This window comes from Pelophylax lessonae (genome assembly GCF_965119305.1).
Source record: "Pelophylax lessonae genome assembly, chromosome: 1".
In the NCBI taxonomy this organism is placed as follows: Eukaryota; Metazoa; Chordata; class Amphibia; order Anura; family Ranidae; genus Pelophylax; species Pelophylax lessonae.
In genome coordinates this window covers 376,719,876-376,741,907 of record NC_138768.1, presented here as the reverse complement: position 1 = coordinate 376,741,907, position 22,032 = coordinate 376,719,876, and the positions used below count along the sequence as shown (strand labels likewise).

Below are 22,032 nucleotides of genomic sequence, written 5' to 3'. Positions count from 1 at the left end.
TTGGTGGTACCGTCCATCTTTGTAATGAGGGATTCCTCAAAATGATAGCGCCTAGCCATGCGTTTGGAAATAGCAGGGCTCATTTACGGACGACCCTATTTGGGCAAGGGAAACCCTTCATTTTGGTAGGCTTGCTAGTACCAAAAAAGGAATAAATGAGTCTCAGCTACCTCGGCCGGTGTAACCTCAAGATTTAAGGTTTCCCGGACAGACACAACTAGTGCTTCCACCAACGATTCTTGTGCTATGGCGGAGGCAGAAGCGTCCTCCTTACTGTCTGAGGAGACCGTACCTGAGACAACAACCCCAGAAAAGGGACTGCAATGACCAGCTCAGAATCCGTATCTGAGGTATCAGATGACATAGGGGTAGGCGGGGGTCGCTCTTCTTGACCCCCGTCCCTGACAGGCTACCTCCACCCGGGATACCAAAGACTCCAAAACTGCTGATAATGCATCACCACAAGTGGGGTACTGGAGGGTCCTGCGGCCACCCTGAGGGGATCAGGTGGGGATACATGTGTGGCAGGGTTCATGTAACAAGACACTTGCCAGCAAACAAAAAAATTAATTGCAAATTTTTTTTTAAACTTAGTCCCCCAGCGCAGTAGCGCCCCTCAGTCTACCTGCTTGGACAAGAAAGAAAAAGAAAAAGAGAAAGAGAAAAAGAAAGAAAGAGAGAGAGACCCCAAGGCTCACCTGATGCACAGAAGTTTCTTATCAACCTGCTTCCAGCACTGTCTGTTACAGACAGGAAGTCTTTGGCTTGCTTTCCCTGGGCCAAGGAGGCGGCTCCGCCCCTTTACACGCCTTCCGGCGCCTCCCAATTACTCCACGAGGTGTTTGGTCACCTCAAACATGGCCGCCCCCATGCTGGAGACACGAGGCTACGCCAATATGGCGGCCTCATGCGATCTGCAGGAAAATGGCGGCAGCCTGTGTAGGATATCGGCGGCTTGCAAGTTAGCAGCGGCCTGCGGGATGTGTGCATTCGGCCTGTGCGGCCTGCGGAAGTGCCTCGGCCTGCGGGAGGCTGTGCGGCCTGTGGAAGTGACCGGCTTTCTGGAGGGATGGCGATCTGTGGCTGCAGTAACTCAGGCATAGGCATCGGCCTGTGTACACACTAGACAGGTAGGATACCTCTATACCTCAATAGTAATGCCTTTTAGTAGTCGGCCACTGACTTCAGTCACCCTTACAGTCATATAGTGACTTTAGATAGTCAGCTCCCAAACCAAGCCTCCTGGTTTCTATTCACAAAAATCACTCAAATTGGGGGATCTGTGACCTGTTATAGGATAGAGGGGAGACCCAGAAACTGAGTGTCCGACCATCCCAGAGAGGGGTCCGCGTCCACCAACAAACCCGACAGGGGGAGAGGGGGAACATTCTACTCACCATACCAGAACCAAGCGGGCGCCAACTCCTGACAAAACCCCCTCCCCACCGGGGTGGGGGGGCTGTCGACCAATACGGACGCCGTGACTCTCTCAACATCCAGCCCGTCGCCCAGTTTCAGCGTACTTGCTTGAAGATCTCACATGAACACTGGAGAAAAAAAGCTGTCTAAAAAAAGTATTTCTAAAAAAAATCCTGCCAGGACCGAAGATCCTAGCAAGGAATCTAGGTCCTTACTCCTAACTAGACAGAAAAAAAACTGATTTGCTGTAGCAGGAAGTGAGAGGATATACCCTCTGGGACTGCCCCTAGGGTGTGGCCAGAACGTTTTCTTTCCTGTCTAGTCCTACTCCTGTAGAGGGCAGTATAACCCAAGTTGATATTAATCAAGGAGGACTAAGTCTGTCAATGAGCGACAGAGAAATATCAATACTCCCCACTGACACCACCAATTGTGAAAGGGCGTTCCACATTCTTCCAACAACTGGCAGTGAAAAACCCTCTACACAGGTTAAGGTTAAACCACTTCTCCAATCTCATTGTGGGACCACTTGTCCTTTTACACGCCGAGACTGCATAGCTTTTTTTCCCTATGCTGGGATTTGCAAATCGCTATCATGTCCCCTCTCAAGCGTCTTTTCCAGCAAAAATAAATTTTAGTGCTTGTAGTCTCTCCTCATAATTGAGGTCCTCCAAAAGAAGGGCAACAAAACAAATTAGGGGATTGGACTCTCTCCAGCTCATCCCTTCTGAGGACTGGTCACCAGCCCTCGACAGAAAACTCCAGATATGGCCAGAGCAGTTTTATAAAGTGTCAGGATTACATCCCATTTTTAATGCAGGCTAATATTCTGCCGGCTTTGGTAGCTGCAGCTCGACATTGTATGCTATTGCTCAGTCTGTCTTCCACTAGGACCCCCAGATCTTTCTTCATCCTTGGTCCACCCTAGTAAGTAGTTTGCGTTTATGTTTTTAGCCCCCCCAAGTGCATTACTTTACATTTCTCCACATTAAACCTCATTTGCTATATAGTTGCCCACTATCATTTTATTCAGGTCTTTCTGTAAGATTTCTATATCCTGATGTGAAGTTGTTGCCCTGCTTATTTTTTGTCGTGTGCAAAAACTGAGATTGAGACATTTAGCACATCCTAACATTTCTGAATAAATTAAACAGAATTGGTCCCAGAACAGAACCTTGGGGTACCCCACTTACCACTCCAGACCAGTCGGTGTACACGTTATTTATCACCACCCTTTGAACGCGCCCCTGTAAACAGTTTTCTATCCAAGAAAAAAAAAAAACTTTATGGTCGATGCCTGCAGACCTCAGCTTGTAGATTAAGCATTTATGGGGAACTGTAATTGAATGCTTTGCAAAATCCAGATACCACATCCACAGGTCTCCACCTATCTAGATCACAGCTCACTTCCTCATAGAAGGTTTACAGATTAGGCTGGCAAGAACATCCTTTGCTGATGAAAACAGTATCAGTAGTAATTACCATGGATATATCAAATTCTTGGCTATAGTCCCTGATCAACTCCAATAATTTACCTACTAATGATGCAAGGCTGACTGGCCTGTAGTTCCCTGGAATGTCTCTGCCCTTTTTTGAATATTGGAACCACATTTGCTTTTCTCCAACCAGCTGGTACAGTTCAAGTATGCTGTACAAAAAGATTAGGAAAAATGGTCTAGCTATAACCTGACTGCGTTGAGGACTCTCGGGTGTAAGCCATCTGGTCCTGGCGATAAGCTTATCAAGTCTTTCCTTGATTCCAGCCTCTGTTAGACACAGCAGTACATCCTGTGATGTGCTCCTAACCAATACGGTTGTCAGTATGCCCCCTCCTTTTCCTGTGAAAAAACTGAGAAGAAAGCATTTAGTAGTGTTGCCTTCTGTGTCATCTGTGCCCTTATGGGACTGCTTAAGGACATTTTACACCCCATACTTACTGTATATAGTTTTCTGAATTGGTTATTCTATAGCACTACTCATTTGCACCCGTTTATTAAAGTGTAACATTTAAATAGCTGCAATACAGTTTTATACATTGTTTAATTTTTCCAAATTTTAGAAGCAGCTCAGATGTTACTTCGCTTCTAAATGCTAGTATGGAAAACTTTCATATTAAGCAGGCATTTAGAAAATATACTAAATATATGATTGGTAATAAAAACTCCCAGACGAAAGTGAATAGTACTTAAAAAGGGCTTCATTAAAGCCGTTTAAAGTTTTGTACAAGTTTCACGAGCATAATACTCAGTTTTTGAAATGTCCATGTGTACTTACCTTGGCTTTTGCTTTCTCTACTACAGGAGAAAAAAAAAAAAAAAAAAAAAAAAAAAAAAAAACATTCCAAACATGAAAAATCAGTTGAAAGGATGGAAAAAAAAAAAAAGCGCATGGACAGGCAAACCTAGAATTTCTTTTACCATGAATACACTAAAACATATGCCATCTGTACTTATTAGCATCGAAAACGTGTTTTTGAACCACTGAAGCATTTAATAAAAAGCACTTCTAAAAGACCACCATAAATCATAGAAGACAAGATGCATCCCATGGAGTACTTTCTAGCCTCACACGACGCCAAGCAGGCCTTAATACAGCAGTAGCCTTTGCAAGAAGTGGATTTTCAAGAGGATAGGGATAACCAAATCCAATAAGCCCCTGCCCCTCAGACCTAGAGTTCAACAGGCATGTTAAAGTAAGTTAATGAGAAGCAGGATGGTAGGCCATTTCCTTGGGGGTAGACGGTTCAGACAATCCAGAAGGGCAGTCTTTCAGGATTGATAAATCCAATACCATGTCCTCTTGGGCCAGTTTGGATGAGATTAATTGGAATGCCCTTAAACCTAGTCCACTGAGAAAATGAAGGGGAAGATGGGCATATCAGGTAGCTGATGCCCCTGAAGCACCAGAGCATCCGCTGTGAAGACCTATGAACCTTGGGACAAACCTGTGCACGTTATGGCTGCATCTTAACACCAGAAGATCAATCTTCAGCACTCTGCTCCTGCGATAGAGGGTTTGAGACACTGGATCTGGTGGAAAAGGCTCTCGATCTGGAAACCAGACTAGGGTGGATTGTGGCAGAAATACTGAATGTGAAGATCAACAGCTTTTAGTGTGAAGATCAACTGCTTTTTGAAAAGTCCAACTTCTGGTGCCTCCTTGTTAGCTGGTCAATGTGATTGTTTATCCCCTTCAAAATCTTGCGTTAGTGTGGAGTGAAGCTGCGCTTAGCATCAGACTCAAGCAGACAAACTGCAGGTCAACCTAGTGACAGAAGTGCCTGCGAACGATTGCAGAGAAACATTTGACCATGAACAGGGCTAAAGCCAGGGTCTGACCCAGGCACTCTAAACCGTGAGTCAGTTTTAGATTTTTGCAGGTTGAGAATCTGACAAAGTTCTGCAAAGTCTAAACTGTCTGCCAGCTATATTTTGATAGCGATGGACTTTTATGCTTTAGCAGGAGATAATCCAGGTAAACCACTGTGTATGCAGCAGGGCCAAGGCAAGCACCATGGACAGGCCAAAAGGGAAGTTTAAATTGTTAATGCCGTTTGTCAACCACAGAAATCTTGAGGAGAGAGATGGGAAGATGCCAAGGATGGATCCCGACTACTGTAACCAGAAAACCCATAAGCACAAGTTGAGCCTTCAGATTCAGAATTTGGTCTCCCACCTATTTAGCCTTTTTGTGCAACTTATGCCATGAGCCACAAGGTGTTTGAGAAAATCTTCAGTTCCCAGGCCAATCTTTCTGTGCTGCTGTACATATTGTTGCTCACATTTCCTCTCTGCAAGCTGATTAAAATTGCAATCTAAATTCATCATTTTCTATGCAAATTCTTTGAGAGAAAAAAAAAAAAAAAAAAAAGAAGTATAAAAACCACTTGCTGTATTTGACACCTTTTAAACTGCACTACATTTATCCCACCCACTCAGACATCCGTTGGCATTGCGAACCACACACAAAATGCTTCATATTAATTTCTGGGACAAGATTATCCAACTACATGTATATCAATCTCAGTCAACTCCCCTAATATTATAGGCTTGCCAATACTCCAGTATTCTACCCCTACAAAAGTCTGTCCCAATTTTTTTCCCACCAGACCATTACTGGACACTGAAATCCCCAACTTTTTTTTTTTTTTTTAAATCCAACATTCTTTGTATCATAATGGAAGACCTAGCTACATGGGAAAAAAAAAAAAAAACATTTTGAGCATGCAATATTTGAAACCACTAATATATTCATACAGCCTGATCCAATAATGAACACCCGAGTAGAAGACTTGCTGCGTTTTAAAACATCTCCTCAATTTTAAGGTTCCAGTTAAACATTATGTATATATAGTATGAGCCGCTATGTATTGACTAGTATTTCTATTAAAATATTGATTAGATAGATTGATAGAAAATACCATGCATGCCAGTAATTCTTATTTGGCTGGCAATTAACCTTTGAAAAAGACATGTCGAAACGCATCAGTACCATGCCATATACAGCCTAATCCATAAATTTTCTGTGCATGTACCTGGATGTCTACAAATTCATTTCTTTTATTTGTAATATTTAGAGCCGATTCACACTATGTTGGCTTCATTTATTAAATTTCTCTATGTCACCGAATGAATTGGCGCTTGCTTCTGCCTGTATTTATCTTATGCTGGCATCAGTATCCGAGGTACAGCATCAGCTTGGGGACCGATCAATCTGAGAGCTTGTTTGACCCATATACTGTATGTTATTTTGGGTTCATCCATTCTGGTGAGCGCATTATCGGTTCCCGCCCTGTGAAGTCAAGGTTCCCGCCCTGTACGTTGCGTCATTCCAATTGTTTTCAGGATGGTGGATCTTTTATAGAGATAGCCTTTCAGAAATACAAGCCTCAAATTTACAAGTGCTCTGACCTTTTATTAAAAAGTCAAACAATGCAGAAAGTTGCTTTCTAAAAGTGGGAGTCAATTAAACATTTGCATTGTTCCACCCAAAGAGGTAAACTTGTTTTCACTCTTGCATTAAGGCTTTATCCATTTACAACATATGGTGAGGAGTGAGGCTATATAAAATGTAGAAAATGTACAATAAAAAGGTTGTGCCAAGTCTTGACCATGTGCGGTTTGTCATCTCTGCAACCTTTAAAAGGCGGTCTAGTATACGACGACTGCAAATTTGCAAAGTGTCTTCTAGTGCATGAAAGGTCCTGAGTTTAATATAAACTGCTACATGCTCTCAGTTATAGCAGCACTGGTTAAAGCTTGGGAGTTCATTCTCCCCCTGACTGTCCTATGAGGCTGCATGACCCCTCACTAGACAGTGCCTTTTGACCCTGTGCTGATCACGTCATCACCACCCCCAAAAAAAGACCACTCTAGCAATACACCAAACTGAGCATGTGCAAAGTACCCCCAAGGCTCTGCTTTAGGATATGGATTGGGGACTGGAAGGGAGGATCAGGGAAGACAGGATCAACAGCAGTTTTACACAATGCAGAGGATTAAACCCTTAGGTTCCACAGTAAGCATAATCAGCATGCTTTACTGCATATACAGACTGATTTTACTGTTGTGGGTTTAGCAACACCAAGAACTAGAGCATATTAATATGAATTACTGATCAATTTGTTATGCTTTGTCCTATACAAAAATCACATTTAGGAAGACTAATCAACACATTTCAGTAATTCTCTGCCCAAGATTCTAAAGTTCAGTTTTTAATATGTACTTATTGGCAACATTGCAGATATGCTACATAAAATCTGGCTACTTTTTTTACAAAAATTAAGACCTCAGACAATACTTTATGTAAATCCATTTTTTTTAATTTTGAAAAGAATCTTCAATAGTTTATTGACAGGGCATTCACCCTGTGCATACCTCTAGAAAAAAGGTCAGTCAAGACAGATTTACAGCTGCATTCACACATACAAAATTTTAAGGTTAAGAAATTATTTGGCAATTTGATTATTAATAACCCGTTTTGTTTAGTCTATTGCCATCGCCCCAACCATTTCAAAATAACAAAACCCAAAAAATGTTTACAGAAACATATTTACAAATCAACAAAAATACTTCAAAGTGCTTCAGAATAGTGATTGTGTTCTTTTAAAGATATGTACAACTGCCTATACAAGTATGTACATGTGAATTCACTATATATAGCACAATGTTTCTTTGCTGGGGTATGGCTTTTATGGAAAGTGCTTTTTACAGTACTTGGGCCAGTGGGAGTGTGAGAAATTGCTAATACTGACAAACTGAAAAAACAAACAAAAAAATGTTTGGGGGAGGATTATAAATACATGGTAACCACATCAAAAGCTGAACGAGATTATTACGAAATATATACAATAGGCTTCCATTTCAATGTCCATTCATAAAAGAGGCTTGACATGTACAAAATTCCTCACATACGGGGGTTAGGATTTGTTCAGCTTCTGGTCTGGCTACCATCCAGAACAGAAGAATCCAGTTGAAGCAGTGTAGACTGAAGGAGAATGGTGAATGCCAACCATGTACAGCTTTACTCATGACAGATCATCTTCTGTATTTACAACAGATATCTGAAAAAGAAGTAAAAAAGGAGAAGGTCATACAAAAATGGTCACAGGTTGCAATTTAAGAATTTGTCCCAAAATGGGACCAACCACACAGGTTATGAAGAGTTAAACAAAAAAAAAACCCAAGTACCAAAATGCCTTCAAATGGAACTGTGCATAACACTGTAGAACCTTATTACCAAGGCATTTTATAGGTCTCGTTCCATTGAATACCCCAGATTTGGATTTCTGTACTCCCTGTAAAGTCTTTTCCTGAGGGACACAGGATTTACACATATTGATGTTCTACTGCCACCTACAGGAGACAAGGTGGTCAGAATACATCCCATAGAATATTTTCTGGGATAAACACTCGGCACCAAGTGAAGTATGCCATTTGCAGATTGTGGACCTTGAGAAAGTCTAGCATTTAGCATCCTATGAATCACTGATCGAGGTCTGGTACTGGTTGCCATCAGGCTATAAGCCAAGGATTGGCCAAAACCCCTGTTTGTGGACTATATATGAACTGTTCACTATATATTTTATACACACATATATATATATATTAATTAGTGTCTGACCCTTGAGCATGGGAGCTACAGTCCAGTAACTGCAGGCTTCCTCAGGACCAAAGTTTGTGACAGTTTATTTTTAGGTATATGCATGCCTGCCCTTATGGCTCAATTCTGCTGTTGATCATGTTCCATCATGTCATAGCCCTTTTTCTTGACGTTTATGAATGAGCTTTTTGAGCAGTTACCCATCAGATGTTGACTCCTTGCATTATCCCTCTTCCATTCACAAATATTTTTTGGTACATTTGTGTAAGCAGTTTTGAGCTCAGAAGTACCGAATGATAGCTCAGTAGGGCAGTGGACGGTGACCGGTAATAGGGGAGAGTAGGTGGTCAGTCAGTAGCGCAGTGCTGTATACAGGGGCTCACAGAGAGCAGAAAAATTCCTCACTGCACAGAAGTGTCGATTAGTCTTATTCCTAAATATGATTTTTTTTTCCTGTGTATCTGATATTTGAACACTGCAATCTGCATGCATTAACTCCCTGGTCCTCAGGGCCCACTAACAGGCCAGGCTTGCAAGATTACATCCCAGTAATTTGCTGCACTATAGTCTGCATCTCCCCATGGTAATACCTAAAATCTGGCCTGTTAGTGGGCCCTGAGGACCAGAGTTGAGGACCACTGCATTAACTGACTGGGCTTTCACCATGAGTTAATATACACTGATGTAAATTTAATGATTGGATGTATAGGCTTGCAGCATTTCTGCGATCCATTTGAACCAGAACTCACTGTTGATTTTCAAAATGCAAGATGGCATGTGAAATTGCACTTTGTCCAAAGCAAATTTTTAGCATTTGCTATAATTCCATAACGAACCATTCTTAAAAATAACGTTATGGCCTAGTTTTACTTTACTCTCCCAGGGGCTTCTTCAAAATCCTGTATACAGTGACCCAATTAACTGAAATCCTAATGTCTGCCACTTCTAATGTGGCCAAATTTCAATACAGTCCCAGTTAAAGCTATTCCCGACGATGTGATAATACAATACAAAAGATCTCCCTCTAAATGTACGCCTTCCCACTCTTCCCCCACTATCCTCAACCTGCCTTCCTAAAGTTTCAGGATGATCTTATTTTATTGGCACAAATGTCTACAGGTCCTTTTAAAAAAATTAGCATATTGTGATAGAGTTCATTATTTTCTGTAATGTACTGATAAACATTAGACTTTGATATATTTTAGATTCATTACACACAACTGAAGTAGTGCAAGCCTTTTATGGTTTAATATTGATGATTTTGGCATACAGCTCATGAAAACCCAAAATTCCTATCTCAAAAAATTAGCATATTTCATCCGACCAATAAAAAAAGTGTTTTTAATACAAAAGTCAACCTTCAAATAATTATGTTCATTTATGCACTCAATACTTGGTCGGGAATCCTTTTACAGAAATGACTGCTTCAATGCGGCGTGGCATGGAGGCAATCAGCCTGTGGCAATGCTGAGGTGTTATGAGGCCCAGGATGCTTCGATAGCGGCCTTGAGCTCATCCAGAGTGTTGGGTCTTGCGTCTCTCAACTTACTCTTCACAACATCCCACAGATGCTCTATGGGGTTCAGGTCAGGAGAGTTGGCAGGCCAATTGAGCACAGTAATACCATGGTCAGTAAACCATTTAACAGTGGTTTTGGCACTGAGCAGGTGCCAGGTTGTGCTGAAAAATGAAATCTCCATAAAGCTTTTCAGCAGATTGAAGCATGATGTGCTCCAAAATCTCCTGATAGCTAGCTGCATTGACCCTGCCCTTGATAAAACACAGTGGACCAACACCAGCAGCTGACATGGCACCCCAGACCATCACTGACTGTGGGTACTTGACACTGGACTTCAGGCATTTTGGCATTTCCCTCTCCCCCAGTCTTCCTCCAGACTCTGGCACCTTGATTTCCAAATGGCAAGCAAAATTTGCTTTCATCCGAAAAAAGTACTTTGGACCACTGAGCAACAGTCCAGTGCTGCTTCTCTGTAGCCCAGGTCAGGCGCTTCTTCCGCTGTTTCTGGTTCAAAAGTGGCTTGACCTGGGGAATGCAGCACCTGTAGCCCATTTCCTGCACACGCCTGTACATGGTGGCTCTAGATGTTTCTACTCCAGACTCCGTCCACTGCTTCCGCAGGTCCCCCAAGGTCTGTAATCGGTCCTTCTCCACAATCTTCCTCAGGGTCCGGTCACCTCTTCTCATTGTGCAGCGTTTTCTGCCACACTTTTTCCTTCCCACAGACTCCCCACTGAGGTGCCTTGATACAGCACTCTGGGAACAGCCTATTCGTTCAGAAATTTCTTTGTGTCTTACCCTCTTGCTTGAGGGTGTCAATGATGGCCTTCTGGACAGCAGTCAGGTCGGCAGTCTTACCCATGATTGCGGTTTTAAGTAATGAACCAGGCTGGGAGTTTTTAAAAGCCTCAGGAATCTTTTGCAGGTGTTTAGAGTTAGTTGATTCAGATGATTAGGTTAATAGCTCGTTTAGAGAACCTTTTCATGATATGCTAATTTTTAGATAGGAATTTTGGGTTTTCATGAGCTGTATGCCAAAATCATCAATATTAAAACAATAAAAGGCTTGCACTACTTCAGTTGTGTGTAATGAATCTAAAATATATGAAAGTCTAATGTTTATCAGTACATTACAGAAAATAATGAACTTTATCATAATATGCTAATTTTTTGAAAAGGACCTGTATATGGAAGAGAACTTCTCAAACAAAATTTAGTCCTTAAGCGACAAGATAATCCACACAGAAGTGTATTGCTTTACTTTACTACCTGAATCAGAACTATGCAAAGGCTTGGCTTCAGGTTTTTCCTCTGACACGCATACACATCTCACCACATTCATAACCCTCGTTTCTATATCTAACAAAACTAAACATTTCACAGATGGTAAAATGGTCTCCATTGTACTATAGGCTTTTCCCCCCCTCAGTCAGTTCAGCTGTAGGTTTCAGCTCACTGATGAAAAACCCCACTAAGTTAATTCTGCTGAAGTAAACTTAGTATGAGGGCCAACATCGCTGACTTCCTGAAGGAGCCAATTGTACAACTTATACTGACCCACTAGCTTCCATATCTTGAGTACATTACAGGGTACACTCTTGATATACAAAGATCCAGGGTTTTAGACTAGTATCTTCAGGACTGGGCACTGGCAAAGCATTTAAAAAAGGACATTCCCCCTCGGTATCCCCATACAAGTAGGATGGGTGGGCAGCAGGGCAACCAGAACTGTCAACAGGCATAAAAAATCCAACCAAAAGCTGCTGCAAGAACCTTGTGGTCGAAAGCTGCATCTGTAGACGACATCCACCTGGTATACTTTGGAAAAGGTATAACAGGACAAGGTAGGGCGCTACAAAGCTGGTGTCAGGTTTTGATTTTCAAAATGCCCAGGAAACTCCTCTACAGGAGTTGAAGCTGAAGGGACCTTGCCCTTTTGGGTATAAGCTCTTGAGCCAAATTTGCTTAGTTCCACCATCACTATGTAGATGAGGACAGACATCCCTTGCCAGGTTCTAAAGGGTAGGAGGAAAATGGAGTCATCTTCAGATGTAAAGAGCCATCTCCTTTGGTTGCTCTGGTGTAGGGCACAAGTGTTTATTGGAGTTCGAAGACTGACACTAGAGAGTGCGAGAGACTTAGATGAGTACAAGACTGCTTTGTCCTTGGAAGAATAGGAAGAATAGCTCCTTATGCAATAGCAGCTAACTCAGACCTGACAGACATGACCATCAAGGTGGTGACCTTGCAGGTGATAAAGAGTATCCGGCTAGCAGAGGCGGCTCTAGGCTTTGTGAGGCCTTAGTCAAACTTAGACATGAGGCCCCACTCATGCCCATAATGGGTAAAAAATCTGCAGGGGATCAAATACTTATTTCCCCCCACTTTATGCCCCATACTTGCTGTGGACACAGCCAATGCATTACTATTGTCAGTGAATCTGAATACAGAAATCATTAATTTATGCATGAGCAAATCCTCTATGTAATGTGTTTTAGGGACAGACGTTCGAGGATGCAGGACCAGGGATGATCCCCCATGTGCATCCTCTACACACATCCTATGATCCCAGTGCAGGGGCTGACTGGCAACTTTTGGCCCAGTACAACCCACAGGCCCATGGTGCAGGAACTCGGCCTACCTCCCGCTCTCCCTCTTCTATACAAAGAGCGAGAGCGGGGGATGGGAGAGAGCAGACAGAAGGCTTTTTGTTCTGCGCTCCTGTGTGTGATCAGGATAACGTGATGTCTCATGGTGTGTGGACTCCAGGAGTCGGTCTGGTCACATAGAAGAGGAGTTGTTTGCATGCAGGGGCTTGTGATGGACAAAGCAGTCTTGTGTCAGTGTGCAATAAAATTGATCCTTTCATTAGACTCACCCCAATCCCTGAACTCGTCAGATCGCTGTCACAACTAGGCATTGCCGGGTGAAACCACAACACACGTGGGGGCGGGACTTCCATCTACCAGTTAACCCGGTAGCCTGCAGCTCATCGGTCCCTGGACCAGCTTCCTCTCCTGTCATGTGCAGAGCGGCCGAGGGGCAGTGACTCATCCCGGTTCTCCCTTCTTGCAGCCCGTAATGGGGGGTGGGGGGGGCAGTCAAGTTGATGTTAGTGCAGAGTCCCGGCGTGAGAAGTTTGGTCCCGCACATCCGCAGGCAGCGCCATTCTTCCCGATGCTGGTGTCCCTCCTTCAGGCAAATCAGGCGGCTGCGAGGCCCCAATGAGCGCGAGGCCTTAGGCAACCGCCTATTTTGCCTAATTAAAGAGCCGCCTCTGCCGGATAGGTTCAAAGGCTCACTTCCCTGCAGAAACCAGAATAAGCTGGTCCCAAGACAGCACAAGGCACTATAAAAACCGGTGGTATGATCTAAAACCATAAAAGGGAAAGCAAAGTCAGGTTTTTAAAAACACGGAGGAAGCTGAAACCAGCCCGTAAAGCGGACCTAATCCCCCCCCCTATTTACATCTAAAGACCCTGGCATCTTAGCCTATGTTGAGCTGCAGTTGCCATGGTGCTGCATGTGATCAGTTATAACACCAGCCATTTGAAAGCTTGACCGTTCTGTTGACTGCACAAACAACCGAGCTATTCAGGGCATGCCTTAATGTAACGTTTCTGGGAAAGCTAATCGATGGGTCTAAATCCGCTTTAGAAGTACTTAAGGTCAAGTTCTGGTCTAGTTGTAGGAAGGCAGAATAATCTCGGATTGAGAAAAAAAAGGAAAAAAGCATTTCTGTACAAAAGAATCTTCCCTCAAGACTTTGGCTTTAATGGCATGGCTGTTAGAAGCCCATGACTGCAACCGGTGAGTCGCATGCCAGCAGCTAGAGGAGCCTTGGTCCTGGCCACAAATCTAGGCAACTTGAATCCGAAAGGCCAGGATAGCCATGTCCGGAGTCCGTAATTTCTGACACTCTGGTTGAAAATGTTGAAGAGCCCATTCCCCATGGTCCAGGCAGTGACAACTGAGGTAACCAACCTTCCATTTGTGCACTTACTGGGATATAGACTGCAGAGATTTATGAACAATGTTTGCCTGAGATGAAGCCAGCTTTTGTCAAGGCTGCATTTCTTCTCATATCCCCTAGGTATTTATGCAGACCAAGGCAGTGTTTGAGTTGTAGCCTGAATAGGTGGTCAAGTTTACAGCCATTTTTATCACTTTGAGCTCCAGTAGGTTTGACAGCTTGACTTCCATGGGTGACCAGGTTGCCAAACAGATCAAAACCTTCCTCCCCAGCCTAAGAGACTGGCACCTTCCAATTGTACGGTAGAAAATCTCCCCATTACTATGGCTGGGATGGAAATCCAAACTTAAGGAATGCCTTGCTTAGCTGGATAGGAGCATAGACCGGTAATGGAGGGGTTGGAGAGGTTTGTTCTATTCCAACAAGCTGCTGTGTTGGAGCTTGGATAGAATTTTGAAAATGGAACAGCCAGCCTCAAGAGGAAGCCACCATAAGGCACAGAACTCTTATGGAGATATTAGGCAAATGCTTTGGTCTCTCCAATCTCGTGCCTTGAGATCAGTTTTGTTTCTGGAAGACAGACTTGCTTGGGCTGCGTTTAGAATGAGACACACATACCACTGGCAAAGGGAAGGTTGTTGAGCAGACTAAATGCAGATTGAGCGTTCATTACCCAACAGAAAGCTGGAATTATCCAGTCTTCTAGACATTTGTAGATGGCTGGAAAGGAGTCTGTCAGGTGGTCTATAGGCCCAGAGTTCTTACAAGATTAAGGGTGAAAGTTCCTTTGTGAATACACATGAGAGCAGAGCATTTTTCAGGAGGTAGAAGCCCCTGAAGGGGGATTTTGGAACCTTCAGCTGACAGGCTTTGGGCCACAATATTTTGCACATGTTAACAGAAAATAGAACTTTTGGAAATCTGTCGACTGGTTATAGCGCATCCACCCAAGAGCTGATTATAGGGCATCCACACAAGAGCAAGGCAGAAGGTAAGTTTTTGTAATTGCATGGCTAAGGGACAGTCCTGGAACACAGGAGTTTGTTCATGTCTTGATGCAATTTCTTTGTTAAACCACAGCAAATTGGACTAATAGCTGGTTACAGAGCTAGGCCTGCAAGAGTAAGAGCATCTCAAACTGTCAGAATCTTGTAATAAAGTTAGTTCGAGCGGTACAGGAAGAGGATTAAGTCTGAAACCGGGCCTATTACCAGGACAGACTTGTAACTTTCTACTGGATAAAGTTTGGCAAAATTAATGGTGCAAATCCTTATTGGATTAACCTATTTTTCATACATTTTTCCTCAAAAAGGTCTTTATACCTTCGGTCTTCGTACCCAAAAGCAGCATGGCAAAACAGAATCAACTGAAAATCCGGAGGCTTTTACCCAAAAAGAGCATGGCAAGAAATAGTCAACTGAAAATGAAGAGGCTTTTGCACACAAGTGAGCACAAAGAATAGCAAGAAAATTGTGAGGCTGTAGCATCAGCTGTATAGGAGCCTGGGGGCCGAGAAACCTTCCTAACCCATCACAGCCTCTGGATCCTCTTCATAGCCCTCCATGTCTCTACCTCTTCTACAGCAGTCATCAGGAGTTCATTCCTTAAGATGAGGATGAAGGAGCCTGACAGTGATGGCAAGATGTTAACAGAAATTGACAGTTGCAGAAAAGTCTGCCTTAGCCAGGTAGACAACCTGTGCCATCTCAGGCTTGTAACTGACTGGTGTTAAAATGGGGTGCTGCTCTGGTGCAAGGGAGCAGTCACAACTTTTGACCAGTTGATTGTTCGACTACATTACTGGTATATGGTCACCAGAATTCTGTATGCTTAGTTTTGAGCTTGGCAGTACCAAAGGGGTTAACTAATGTATCAAAATAGTGTTATCCCTCTTTCATTCACGAATACAAAAGTCATCGGATAGTGATCGCTCAAATATCAAGCAAAGGCCTATGAGCTGATAGAACTAAGCAAAGAGCATGAGCAACAGTAGAATTGAGCCTAAAGGCAGGCTTGCATATACCCAAAAATAAACGGTCACGGTGATTAGTGGCAAATTAGTTAAAAGGTCTGCGCAAGGTAATCGCAAATTAGTTCAGGGAAACATTGAACCATAATATAATATAGTGTAGAAGGATAGTTACATCTTAGCCACAGCTGATGTCTCGTCCCTCTACACTATAATTTCCCCATCAGCATGGGAGGGACGCTGTGTCATTTTTTGGGTAGAGGCCCTTTGTTGAGTATCCAGAGAGCGTTTGTTTTGTCCCTCCTTGATTTTGCGATGGGTCATAATTTCTGGTTCGGCGGTACATATGACCTGTAGAACAAGGGTGTGGCCATGGGCGCAAAATTTGCGCCCAGTATGGCCAACCTGTTTATGGCCATGTGGGAGGAGGATGTAATTTCCAGACCCACCTCATAGTTGGTGTTCTGGAAAAGATTGACAGCCTCCTCCTATGGGACGGTGACGTCAATTCTATGAATTCATGGCCCTTCATAACGATAGGGGTATCATATTGCAGTTTGAATGCAGCAGGACTGAGATCCATTTTCTGCCCAAATTGTGATGTATTAATTTAGCAGGCCGTAAATTTATGGTGGGTAATCGCATGGGAATGCCGGTGGTTGTCTCCTCTCGTGGGGGTAATTACTTCCGGTTTGCAGGAACGCACATAGCCCCGCTTCCTAGTATTGTTGTGTGCCCCTCCTTCCTCCGGTACATATAATGTGAGAGCAGCGCCGTTAGCCACACCCCCAGATGACGTCTGGTTACAACAAAACATGCAGGCGGAGCTTAGCTGGCATGACGCTCAGTACGTCGGAGGACATATTTTTGGTTATCAGGGCTACTGCCGATTACCAGATGAGTGATTACTTACTGCACATTTTGTAAGTGGCCAATTTTATATTTAACCGCTTGTTATACTGCACCCTGAGGAGATTGTCCTTTTCTCTCCGATCTGAGGTCTGGTACTGGTTGCTATCAGGCTATAAGCCAAGGATTGCTCTGGGGACTGAGGTGGATTCTCCTGGGAGGTTTACTGTATGCGCTAGACTGACCTTTGTAATTTGGGTCAGTCAAATCTGGTAAGAGGCTTGGACACCTGGGTGATTTCTGGTGGTGGACCCTGGATTGATATCTTTATTGGAATTGGCTTAATACGGATCTCCCATCTCACCCCTGTTTGTGGACCATATATGAACTGTTCACTATATATCGTGTCTGACCCTTGAGCATGGAAGCTACAGTCTAGTAACTGCAGGCTTCCTCAGGACCAAAGTTTGCGACAGTTTATTTTTAGGTATATGCATGCCTGCCCTTATGGCTCAATTCTGCTGTTGATCATGTTCCATTTGCTTACAGTTCTATCATGTCATAGCCCTTTTTCTTGACGTTTATGAATGAGCTTTTTGAGCAGTTACCCATCAGATGTTGACTCCTTGCATTATCCCTCTTCCATTCACAAATATTTTTTGGTACATTTGTGTATGCAGTTTTGAGCTCAGAAGTACCGAATGATAGCTCAGTAGGGCAGTGGACGGTGACCGGTAATAGGGGAGAGTAGGGGAGAGTAGTCAGTAGCGCAGTGCTGTATACAGGGGCTCACAGGAGAGCAGAAAAATTCCTCACTGCACAGAAGGAAACCGCCTCCCGTGCACTGATCCTGGCTGGCCCTACTCTTGTCCATCCCATGTGATTTCACACAAGTGCCTGGGATGAACGAGAGATAAGGACTGGCCGCAATCAGCGTAGCATACAAGGTAGTTTTCAGTGCACTGCTCTGGAATGAGGAAGGAGCAGTCCTAAAGTCTGCAAAGGTTGACGACCTCCAGTGTAAAGTAACAGGTGACATTTCTCATACTTGCTGTGGGATTACAGTTAACAGATGGGTAATGCCCTGCTTCTAGTGTCAGTGTCAACAGCACTATTACAGGCCGTACCAACAACGTGGAGTCTGAACAAGTATTCCAAGGTTTAAGCGAGGAATAAGTTTGCACTGCTTCTATTGGTTTTGTAAAAGGCAGAAGAGTTGCATGAAGAATTTGTAAACCAAAAAACACCCCTAGGTAAGCCTTGAGCGATTTCTCCGCAAGGGAGAAGAGGATTTACTAGCTGGGCAGGACGGTGTCAAATCACCAGCCTTATAGCCCAGGGTTTCTGAATATAAAAACCCTGTGTCTGTACTGAGTGTTTAAGATCAGTTTTTAATGGTGTCTCATTGAGGCCTGGGTAATTGGTTTTGCAATTGCAATGAATTAACCCTCTTGTGAGCTTCCTTGAGTAATTTACTAAAAACAAGCTTCTGGACATTTTACGTTCTGCACACTTGAAGATAAAGGCTTCTGAAAGACTTACCGCTGGGTATGTGTGGCCCACACTGGCACTGTGTCTTCCGATATCTATTGTGAGGTCCTCTTCTGTGGTTTTCAAGTAGACGGGATTATCAAAATTCATGCTTTTCATATTTTTCCTTTGCCAGTTCCGCCACATTAAGTAAGCTCCTGTGGCAACCATCACTAGTAATACTGAAACACAAATGAGCACATGTATTAAAATATTGGAGAACAGCAGTCAAGCCCCATAATAGCATCACTTATGAACTTTTGCTATCTGACACATGCCAGTCAATAGCAAGGATAAAGGGTCCATTAACATTTCCAAAAGAAATTGTAAAAGGTATGCCAAAATTGTACTTACAGAGTGGAAGAATAGCCCACGCTGCAGATGAGCCTTTAGCAGCAAGATTTGCTTCATGTACTGAAGTATTACCATTAGCTTCTAAAAAAAAAAAAAAAAACAAAAAAAAAAACAAAATTAAAATACTGAACATAATCTTAAACATTCCTGCATATTTTAAACCAAGAGACTCTGAAGTCCATGATCTAGTTCTATAGCAGTGTCCCACTTTTCAGTCAAAGGTACCCTTTAAAATTATACTAAAATGTAAAAAAAAATAAAGTTTTATATAATGCAGCAACATCCACACATGTAGGATACCCAGAGAGCTATTCTTCCAAAGCAAATACACCTTTGCACCCTGGTACTGACTAGTATTCGTGTTTCTCCTCCTTCAGCTAACTGAAGCATGTGTTGGGAGAAGAGCACACAAGGATGCTATGCAGGCACCAGACATCCTCCTCATCAACCACTGAAGTAATTTGTTGGATCCCGGGAGCTAGAATGTTGTAATGGTGCACAAAGTGCATGTGTCTAAAGGGCAGGCTTGATCTTTCCACTGGCTTGTATACTTTTGGGCAAGTTTTAGGCATTTTGTTTTAAGACACCCCTGAAGGCACCCTGGTTAGAAGGCGGTTTAGAACCATTGAAGACATTGTTCAGTTTTCTCATGGGCAAACCAGCTACAGCACACTAGTATTCCTTGCACCATAAGCCTAATAATTTGAATGAAGTGACGAAGTGAAGTAAGATATTCATAAACTGCTTGAGGTCAGAAGATTTTCACTAAAATCCTAAAAAGTCCTCAAGTAGCTCAGTTTTTACAAACTGGTCAGCACAGCATGCTAAATAGAAACCTGGATCACCAGTGGATACTGATACTTGAGGAAAAAAGAACCCTTTTAAACAGTTTACACTTTGCCATTGTTTCAGCAGCATGTATGTTGGCATGCTGTGGGAATGTGTAAACCTGACAAACATGGCATAAATGTCATGGGCTAAGATCAAAGTGAAGCTGGCCATAGTTCACACATTTTTAAAAGCTGAAATGTGAAACATTAAGTGTGGGTGGATTAGGATGACTGAAAAACGTGGCCAAAGAAGAAAAAAAAAAAAAAAAAAAAGGGTTGGTTTTTTCATATTTCAGTACAGTTGGAGTTTTTGCTATAGGGGAGGTCCACTTTACTAAATAGTTTCAAAAGCATAGCAAAAATGTATGGCTGCTCTTTGAGATCTCTGAAGACCTCATTCACCGTGGCCCGTTAAGACAACCAAAACTTGAAACAAGAGGGGGAAAAAAAAAAAAAAAAAGTGCAGAATCAGAAAGCAGGAACCACTGAGAACCTGAAACACATCAACACAAGTAACTGGAGCCTAAATGGATTTTTGTAAAATCTTACCATAAAATCTCTTAAGCTCATTGTCAGACGCAGTCCTGATTAATATCAAATCGGGTTATACTGCCCTCTACAGGAGTAGGACACTAGGCAGAAGGAAAACGTTCTGGCCACACCTTATGGGCAGTCCCAGAGGGTATATCCTCTCTCTCTGCTACAGGATGTTAGTTATGTCACAAAGCAGTGTCAGAGAATTTAACCCAACCCAACTCAAAAGTAGAGGGGCGGGTACTGCGTCTGTCAATGAGCTTAAGAGAAAAAGGATTTTACGGTAAGATTTTAAAAAATCAATTTTTCTCTGTCGCTCATTGACAGACGCAGTCCTCTTGATTAATATCAAATTGGGACGTCCCAAAGCAGTGCCACAAATGAGGGGTGGGATAACAAGTCAAAATTTAAATCCAGAAGGCCCAACCGGTGCTGACTAGAAGTCTTAAAGGCTCAAACCAAAGGATGAGACTCAACTGAAAACCCAACAGAAAAATACCCTCGAGGTAGACCAACGGTCTCCTCAAATTGCGGCCTGCAAAACCTTGCGGCCAAAAGAGGCATCCGCCGATGCCAACACATCAACTTTATAAAATTTTGTAAAGGTATGAACCGACGACCAGGTAGCCGCCTTGCAAACCTGGATTACTGACGCCTGATGGCGGAAGGCCCAGGAAGCACTAAGCGCCCGAGTGGAGTGCGCCTTAACAGGGAACGGAGGATTCCGACCCTTAATAGAATAAGCCTGTACCACCGTCTGTCTGATCCATCTGGAGAGTCGCGGCAGATGCAGGCAACCCCTTTTTGGGGCCATCCGTGATCACAAAAAGTGAATCCGTTTTACGAAACGAGTCCGTAGTTTTCAAATATACCGATTGCCCGCACCACATCCAAGGAATGTAACGCAAACTCCCAAGGATGACTGGGCTTAGGACACAAGGAAGGTAGCACAATATCTTCATTCAGATGGAAATCTGAAACCACCTTAGGAAGGAAGGATGGATTCGGACGAAGAACCACCTTATCCCTATGAACCACTAGATATGGGGAACGACAGGATAATGCGGCCAGTTCTGACACCCTGCGTGCAGAAGTAATGGCCACCAAGAAGGCCACCTTCTGGGATAAAGTAAGCAAGGGAATCTCCCGGATATTTTCAAAGGGAGGTTTCTGAAGAACCGACAACACCAAATTAAGATCCCAGGGCGGTAAGGGCGCGCGCACTGGCGGAGCCAGGTGCCACACCCCCTGGATGAAATTCCGCACCAAGGAATGGGTAGCCAAAGGTTTCTGAAAGAAAATTGCTAACGCTGAAACCTGACCCTTGACAGTACTCAAGGCCAGCTTCTGCTCAACCCCCTGTTGCAGAAAAGCCAAGATTCAGGTCACCGAATAGGCACGTGGAGGAAATCCAAGGGATTCACACCACGCAATATAAGACTTCCATGTGCGATGATAGACTTTTCTGGAAGTCGCTTTCCTTGCTTTAATTAAAGTAGGAATAACTGAAGTTGACAATCCCTTGTCCTTCAGCACCTGAGTCTCAATAGCCAGGCCGTTAAAAGCCAGGGATTGTAAAGCAGGATGGAAGATCGGTCCCTGAGACCGCAGATGCTCCCTGAGAGGAAGTCTCCAAGGAGCGTCCGCGACCAGCCTGACCAAGTCGGCGTACCCGGGTCGACGAGGCCAGTCCGGAACTACCAGGATAACTGGAATTCCCTCCACCTCTATCCTGCGAAGAAGTTTCGGCAGCAACTTGAGGAGGGAAGACATACAGTAGCTGATACTGTCCCCATGGGGCGACCAGCGCGTCTGCTGCGTCCGCTGGAGGATCTCGGGAGTGGGCTACAAACCTCCGCACCTCCCTGTTGAGCCGAGCTACCAACAGATCCACCTCCGGGGTGCCCCAATGAAGGCACAGCTGGTGAAATACCTCTGGATGAAGAGGCCATTC

At 43.6% G+C, this 22,032-nt stretch overlaps 1 protein-coding gene across 2 annotated transcripts in view; it reads right to left on the bottom strand.

The window, feature by feature from the left end:
- Positions 1-7,254: 7,254 nt before the first annotated feature.
- Positions 7,255-22,032, bottom strand: part of VLDLR (very low density lipoprotein receptor) — an 84,000-nt gene continuing 69,222 nt past the window's right edge. The window contains exons 16-18 of one of the 2 annotated variants that reach the window (XM_082257651.1): positions 18,715-18,795; positions 18,373-18,542; positions 7,255-7,981 (exon numbers count right to left, since the gene is read on the bottom strand). In XM_082257651.1, coding sequence (XP_082113777.1) covers positions 7,946-7,981; positions 18,373-18,542; positions 18,715-18,795 — 287 coding nt within the window. In that variant the 3' untranslated portion in view covers positions 7,255-7,945. The remainder of the gene's footprint in view (positions 7,982-18,372; positions 18,543-18,714; positions 18,796-22,032) is intronic. The other variant, XM_082257650.1, reaches the window with a different exon arrangement.